The following is an 8,772-nucleotide window of genomic DNA, read 5'->3' as shown; positions in this document are numbered from 1 at the left end:
TGCTCATTTCTAGAACCTTGAGAAAGATATATATCTCACTTGCCCTAAGGATTTGGTATTTTGAAAGTCAATAACAACAACATATCCAGTAAAATTTTACATGTGGGATCTGATGAGGATAGTATATACACGTACCTTATCCTTACCTTGTGACAAAGTACAATAACGACTACAATACACATATTAGTCTGTGACAGTAAATGCAATTCTAGATAATGATCGCCAATGTCCACTTACAACGTGAATAGAAGAAAATAACACTAAAAAATCTCATATCCCACGTATGAAATTTACTCATCCCTCGACAGATCTCCATTTAAGTATCGGGCTTTTCTATACAACACGATTTGAATCCATGACGTATGCCTAACTCACACATCAAAACACTGCACTTTGTATCATCTTTCAAGAACAACTTGTCTTAGGGCCAATGTGCTAATAATAAGTTTTGAATAAAAACCCAAAAAACAGAATAGAACTTTGTTTTACTTACAAAACGGTTTGTAACATTAGTCTGCAAAGGGAAAAAACAGTTCCTTCACATCACATATATTGCCTATATACATAACATATAATTACCTATGTATACTAGACCCTTCAATTTAACAACCTAAGAAAAGGCAGTCGGATGCACTAAGCTCCCGCTATGCGCGGGTTACGGGAAGGGCAGGACCACAAGGGTCTGTCAATTTAACAAACTATTCAGTATATTTTTCTCTGCAAAAATGTCCAGGAGAGAGATGGCCTGCAAAACCAAAACACATTTTTCATGTTAAAACAAAGGTCTCATATGCTCTATTTATAAACGGAGACCATAAGTTATTTCTTTTTACGAAGATAATAATCACCTCTGGAATGTTTAATTCAAGGCGGAATTTAGGACCATCGTAATGGTGAAGAATTGGCCTGAATGAGTCCTCTTCAAGTGGTTCACAAATTTTCCTTGTCACAACACGTACCTATACTCAAATAGACAAAGTAGCAAGTCTTAATACACAAACCAGGAACCTTATTCAGTCTGATTTCAAGTAATTTTCCAGTTAATCAAACCTCATAACATATTCATCCTTAATCTGGTAAATGAAATAAATATGATAGGATAAGAGAGATATTCTTATCATACCAGTCAGTGGCGGAGCCAGAAATTCTAATAAGGGAATTTGAAAAAATGCGATATGTCACATCTGTGATTTAAACCTATGACCTAAAGCAATTCTTGGACCATATTTGCGTCTATCTTAAAATATTTTCTTATGTCAAGAAGATTCAACAAATTATATATATGCAATAAAGTTTGTTACGTTTTTGTCTAGTTTCGTCCCTATCATTCAAATATCTAATGAAATTCTGCACAAAGCTAATAGCATTTGTTAACTTTTCTTACTTGAGCAGGAAAGCGCGATTCACCAGTGTTCTTCTTGTCTTCCCAGGCTGTAGGATCAATATTGGAACCACCAAAGCTCGCAGCCTATGAACCGATTCATGTATTAGTTAAACGGCCACGCAAATTAAAAAGGGAAAAGATCTTAAGACAGCAAATTTGAGAGATTTATTTACTGTCAACAATGTGATGGAAAATTAGAAAACAAACCTCAAATATTCCATGAAGCTGGTGGGTTGAGTAGTTGTAGAGGAAAAGAGGCAAGCCGGGTGTTATTTGGCGAACTGAATCCCTGTAACGAGGCGGCAAGCCTGAAATATAATAGGAGCAGATATCAGGAAAAAAAATTCAATTTTTACCTTCTTTTTGTTGTATGGACTGAAGGATAACTAGAATGGTCTATGCAAACACAATGAATCAATCAACGACACCTCAATCCCAAATTAGTCGGCGTTGACTATATAATCCTATGTATTCAGACCTATACAGTATTTGGAGAATTCATCGTAGCTAAACGTTTTTTATGCAGGCGAATTTGAGACCAGCTTTATTATGCGGAACTCATATTCTTTAACCGGGGAATACAAGCAGCGGCAAATTTGCATCACCAGCCAAGCTAGTCACTTGGTACATAGGGGTATTCAATCCCCGAGCTTCTGGCCTAACCGACTTCGGATCTCCGATATGAAACACTCGTCTGGGAGTTTGAAATGTGTTCTTTACTACTTCACGCATTCGACCACCCCAAACCAATAACACCAATATTACCAGATCAAAAGAAACCTAAATCATCCTATTTATCTTGAGAAACAGAACATCAAGAACTTCAGGAACATTCAATTACCAACTGAAAACGTCATCGCTGAAATGCAAACAATAATTATCAAGACACAAACTTGCTACTATCAAACAATTCAAGAACAGAATAGATACAGAGAAACTCAATACTCTTTCAGTAATTTTATAACAATTCGCCTTGAGCATACTCATTAAATCTAGCAAACTCAATCAATATATAAATTAATCAACTGCACCTCAATCTATCAATCAATCAACTATGCCTCAATCTCAAAACAGCTCGCCAGCTATATGCAGTGGCGTAGCCACATAGCTCCAAGCGTCGCCGGAAAAATATACTGCGTAGATAGGTAAACATTACTACTATGTATTGAATTCCCTCGATTTTTTCATGTATTTATTTTTTTAAAATTTGATCCCCTTAATGAAAATCCTGGCTCTGCTACTGGCAGTATGAGTCATCCATACCATACAGCCAACTTAATTGCAGCTATTTGCAAAAGTAAACAACTTTAAACTACAACATCCAACTGAGAGAACAACAATGCAGAAAAACCAAGAAATAAAAGTAATTTTTTTTAAAAAAAATAAAAATAAAAATAAAATATGAGAATAGAATACTAACCAAAGAGCTCCCTTTTGAGATTCTCATGCATAGTATCATTGTTGCAAACAAAAATATATCCACCAACTGTTTCATTTCTTGGTAATGATTCTGATGCTGGTAATGTCTTGAACCTCTTCTCTACACCAATATTCTTATTCTCATCCTTATAATTACTCTCTCTATTAATCTTGTTATTATTTTTCTTCCCAAATTTATTCATAAAATAGCCACTTTCATCCTCATAACCAAATTTTCCACTTTTCTTGATAACCCCTTTTGAATTCACAACAATATTGTTATTGTTATTGTTATTTTCACTACTACCCTTACTACTACTACTGTAACAGAAATTCAAAGGGTTAGTGTAAACCCCTTTATTACTAAACAAATTATAATCTGAATTGAGATTTTTTTTTGGCATATTTGAACTAATAACAGAATTTATAACCTCGCCACCAACTCTAATATCAAAGTTTTTTCTTTCTTCAGGCTTTTTTGGTACATAATTGTTGCTCCAAATTGAATCATTTGAAGATAAATTTGCTAAGTTGTTTGTTTGTAAACGAAGCTTATCACTGAATTGATAGAAAGATGACTGATTATTCTCCATTTTTGTCACTTTTTCCTATACCCCAGATGATATTTTTGTATAAAAATTCAATCTTGGAGTAAAAGATGAAGGTTTTTCTCAAATATCAAGAAGTGAAATTGTGTATAAAGAATTGAAATCTTGGAATAAAAGAGTGAAGTTTAGAGATGAATGGTATGAGAGGATAAAGAAGAGAAATTTTATAGTATAAATATTGAATCTTGGTCTATGTAGGAGTGATAATAGTTTACTTACAGCTGAAGGATATGAGAGTTTGAGGGAGAATAAAATAGGTAGAGGTTGACGCGGTAGAGGAAATTTCGCAGAAATGGAGTCGGGTACAGATAAGTTTTACTGTTTAAAAAAATAAGATAATTTTTTTTAAACTTATCATATAAAATAAAGGTATTATTATTTTTAGCCCGTGCCAGAAATTATTTATTTTTGGTAGCCAAAAAAGTATATAAAATTTGAATAATTATATATATATATAAACAAACAATATATATTTTTAGGATATTACTTTGAGAGAGACTATACAATGTCATTTTACCTATAAAATAATTGATATTGATAATATTATTTGTCATCTTAAACGTATTATAATATTTGTGTAATTATAAAAATTTGTCAATTAGGATAATACAAGAAATTTAAATTATTTTATTTTCAAATTTAAAAAAATCGTTCTCTTTTAAACATATTAGGAATGAATTTTCTACTTGAGTACTTAGTATTATTTATTTATAATTGAATAATATAATTTTATACTTTAATTTAATCGCTCAATCATATTAAACTAGTATAACAACTTGTTTGGATAATTGTTAGGTGTTGTATTATATCGTATTGTTACTTTAAATATAATATTTGTTTTGATTGTTACTTAAATATTATTGTATCGTATTATTAAATCTATCGTTAACAACAAAAAAAGTCACTTTATAGAACGACCGATTTGGTATGGTCGCGTGGTTCTCATATTTTTCTCTCTCTTCTTGCACTTCCATATTATTAAATAATCCTATTCTATCCTTTATCCTACATTTTTATATAATAATTCTATCATGAACCTTACTTTTTCTTTATATTTTTTGTGAGTGACTTGATAAAATGACGAAAAATAATACAAATTATCCAAATATTGTATACATTAAAATGATATACGATACGATACATTATGATAAAATATATAACAATCATCCAAACAAGCTGTAAATATATCCCATGCTTTACATAAATTATTGTCACTTAATTATCAATTAATATACATTATATTGCAATTCTATTACTAATATAAATAAGTCTAAACATCTCGTAAGATATACTTTTCAAAGAAATAGTCTTTAAATAGAGAATATGGAATGAGTAGTTAGTTCACTTTGGTGTGGGGTTATTTTAGGTGAGCTAATTAAAGAGTGATGATGGCAAAAACGCGGTTTAGAGAGAAAAAGACACATTGGAGTTGAATTTTTCTCAACCTCAAAACAGGAAAAAGAAAGAAAGAAAAATAATTGAAAAGGAAGATGAGAAAAGATTAAATTGTAGACGTCATATATTTATAGGTTTAAGTTTAACTAGACGATGGGTCGGGTCGACCCACGAACCGACCCACATAATCCATTAAAATTGATTCTTTAACAGGCCCATGACCCACGAAATCCTAACCGGACCAATTCATTAATTTAAGGGGCCTGGGTCGGACTAATATTTTGACCCACTGAACCGGACCGGACCCGAACCGGTAGCTTACCCACGGGTCAACCGGCTCGGACCAACTCACATATATATTCGGACAAGTGGTAAAAAATTGAATCCAACCATTAAAGAAAAAATATAGTACTAGACACCTATGAGTCCTCTTGGCGAAATAGTTCCATATCTTTCTCAAGTTTTAATGTTAATAAAGTATGATTTTTCCTTTATTTTTATTGCTCCCTGATGGTTACTATTTGATGCTACTTTTTCTCCTCTTTCCTTATCGTCTTTTGCCTTTCTCTTCCTTCTTTCTCCTCCCTTTTTCCTCATTCTTCTTCTCCCCTATTTTTCCTTTCCATCTTTTCTTGAGCCGAGGGTCTTCGGAAACAGCCTCTCTACCTCTTCAAGTAGGGGTAAAATCTGCATACATACTACCCTCTCAATATAGAATATTGAGAAGCAATCCTATTTCTTTGTGTCACACATGTCAATATAAGATATAAAAAACTTAATTACGTGGATATTAAATTAGTAACGAGAAAGAGAATTATGGTAGTTGTAAGAATTGAGAAGTGCAATAACAAAGAGTATTCGGGTCAGGGAAATCAGTATGTGAACGAACACAAAATCATGTTCCCCTCCCACCACCCGATTACTGCCTTTCCGACAATTCTCAGGTTCTTACCCAGTAGAAGATGTGGTTTGGTTGTTGCTCAATTTGGAATAACAAGAAATTTTGTACAGTTTTTATACAAATTTTATAAAATATGTCTTTTATAAATTTTGTATGTGATTTATACATAGTAAAAATAAATTTCATACAACTAATTATATATTATACAACTTATCTACAATTTTTATATATTATTTCTACTTAGTTATATACAACTACAATATCATACAGCTTAAATACAATTTTTATACAATATTTTTCAACTTTCATACAATAGTTAAATAAAAATATATATATAAACAAGAGAATATATTTTTCTATAATTTTACTACAATTGTACTACAATTTCTTGAGTATAATATATGTCATGTCATCGTCTTCTTCTTCTTCTTCTTCTTCTTCTTCTTCTTCTTCTTCTTAGAGTTTCAATCTGAAATTCAGCCAAAATCAAGTCTAATATTCACCAAAACACCCTCAAAATTGAGATATAAACTCCAAACCATATTCCCAATTGTTTGCAATAACACTCAATCTAAACAAATAATGGTTTTTGAAAATCCAAATTCGAATTCAAAGCTTCAAAGCTTTTTAATGGCTGTCAATGGTGGAATTGCTGCTCTCTTTTCCTTTGCTCTATATTACTAGAATTAGGGATTGTAAGATAGAGAGAGACGTAGAGAGAATTCCCAATTGTTTGCAGTAACATCCAATTCAAACAAATAATATTTTTTGAAAACCCAAATTCGAATTCAAAGTTTTTTAATGGTTGTCAATGGTGGAATTGCTGCTCTCTTTTTCTTTGTTCTACATTACTGGAATTAGGGATTGATAGATAAAGAGCGACGTAGAGAGAGAGAGAGAGAGAGAGAGGGGGAGAGAGAGAGAGAGAGAGCATGAGGGAGCGAGAATAAGGATGAGAAATAATTGATTCCTAATATAAAGGGATACTCATTTAATTCCTAAAATGTATATAATTGGTAAATTTGTATATAGGAACTAATTAAATTGAAACTTGAGTAGGGAGGGTAATAAAGTTTCCAATAGTGTATAGGTATGTAAAAATTCCTTTTTTAACTAAATTGGATTCGGCCCATTAGAGCTCGTGGTCAAGGGGTTATGTGTTACGGATCTGGGCCGGATCAACATATTTTGATTAATGGGTCAAATCCGGACCAGTCCCTATAAGAAAGTGAGTCAGACCTGCCCTGTTAAGGACCCACGGGCCAAGAGTCAACAGATTCGGATTCGGGTCGGGTCGACCCGTTTAACAGGTCTAGGTTTAACTATATACAATGAAATAGTTATAAAGAGTATTTACATTATATTATCAAGCCATTTTACTTGTTATAAATTATTTTTATGATCATAAATTTCACTTTTTATGGTAGGTTAGTTATAAAGATTGTTTGAGTAATTTTGTAGTAAAGAAATATAAACTATAAGTATATATAAATTATTTTTTTTGGTAAGTAATTATTTTATTACCAGTAATAATACGTACAATGTATAAGTATATATGAATTAAAGTTCTTGTTATTTAATGTATGCATAAGTAGTTCGATTGTACCATAAAGAGATTGTACTACTAGCTAGATTCATAGCTAAGACGTATTTCAACAAAGCACTATAGTTGCAAAAGTAGTTACTTGTTAATTAAAACTTTCTATAGGATTGAATTATATTAGGATCCGATAGACGGATGGAATACGAGTCATCTCTTAGCCTGATTTTCTTTTGTTTTAACCGATTTATCAAAATAATAATTTTTCGTGGATCGTTATTGTCACACCTCTTTTTTTTACTAAACTCCGTTAAAGGGAGTATAAGGAAGTTTTTTCCGACTTAAAGTGACAATCGAAATGAGATTATTTATTTATTAAATTCAGAGTCACCACTTGGGATAATTTTATGGTGTCTCAAGTCACCGGTTCAAATCCCGAATCGAGAAAAAGATTGACTCTGTATTACAGTCCGCGAACACAGATATCCGGGTAAGGAATTCTGTTAACTCGGGAAAAGGTGTTAGGCATTCCCGAGTTCCATGGTTTTAGCACAGTCGCTCAATTGTTATTATTGGCCTATTTATTGATTTTAGTACATGTTTTAGCCTATGGTGCAATTTTAACTTTATAGCCGCTTTTATTCAGATATTTTTTAGAAAGATTCAACGTCATTTAAAACACGTCTTGAACCACGTCACATAAATGCACCCGCGGTCCACGATACATTTTATCTAACATTGTTGAGATTTGGATTTGGGTCTCATAAATGCACACCCGGATATTAGAAATTAAGCATCACAACTACGTCACGGGAACCGTACCCGTAGCTATGACGATTATTTAATTAAACACGCCTAAAACAAATTACGAAGGTTCAAGGCAAAAATTATGGAAAAGGTTTTTGGTAGTCAATTTACTAACTAAATTAAACTGGGTTTACTAATTAAAATGAAGATGGTACCAATCTAGCAGTTCTTAGCTTAAATCAAATCTTCACCGAATTTTCCGAGCTATTCTGCGTTTGAATCAGCGACTTCAGAATCCCAAAATAGTTTTTTGCTCATAGGTTAAACTCAACAACTAATCAATGAACGGAATATTTACATCATGTGCTAGGCTAGAAAAGACAAATAATTAAATCACTAAATCGATAATTAAACTAAAAAAATACTTGAATAATCACACTTTGCTACCATGATAACCATAAGACAATATCAAATGACAACTATTCTGAAAAAGAACTTTTCTAAATCAATGTTCCTTCTTTAAATCATTACGGCAAATAGCTATTATAGCAAATGTGGCTAATGGATTTCGATTCGACTCATGCCAAATCCTATAGCTAGCCATAGGAATTTGGATCTGTCAACTGTATACAAAGAAAACTATGAAACTGATGCACTATGTAATTCTGCAATTAGAGTGATGTACTGGCTTTTTCAGAGAGGACTCCGACCAACTGGTGGTCAAATCCATCCATCCACCATATCTCGATGCCATTTTAAGCACAAATCATCAGTTAGA

General features: G+C 32.3%; 1 protein-coding gene across 1 annotated transcript; it reads right to left on the bottom strand.

Moving 5' to 3' along the window:
• Window positions 1-433: 433 nt before the first annotated feature.
• On the bottom strand, window positions 434-3,663 carry LOC107767493 (DCD domain-containing protein NRP-B). Its single transcript, XM_016586503.2, has 5 exons — window positions 2,805-3,663; window positions 1,592-1,692; window positions 1,385-1,468; window positions 849-959; window positions 434-745 (listed from the first exon to the last, which is right to left on the bottom strand). Exons 1-5 carry the CDS (start codon window positions 3,394-3,396, stop codon window positions 686-688), a joined length of 948 nt encoding a protein of 315 aa, XP_016441989.1. The 5' UTR covers window positions 3,397-3,663; the 3' UTR covers window positions 434-685.
• Window positions 3,664-8,772: the final 5,109 nt, after the last annotated feature.

The sequence above is a fragment of the Nicotiana tabacum genome, chromosome 5 (assembly GCF_000715075.1).
Source record: "Nicotiana tabacum cultivar K326 chromosome 5, ASM71507v2, whole genome shotgun sequence".
In the NCBI taxonomy this organism is placed as follows: domain Eukaryota; kingdom Viridiplantae; phylum Streptophyta; class Magnoliopsida; order Solanales; family Solanaceae; genus Nicotiana; species Nicotiana tabacum.
Note: the sequence above shows the minus strand (reverse complement) of the source record. Positions and strands in the feature narration are given on the sequence as shown.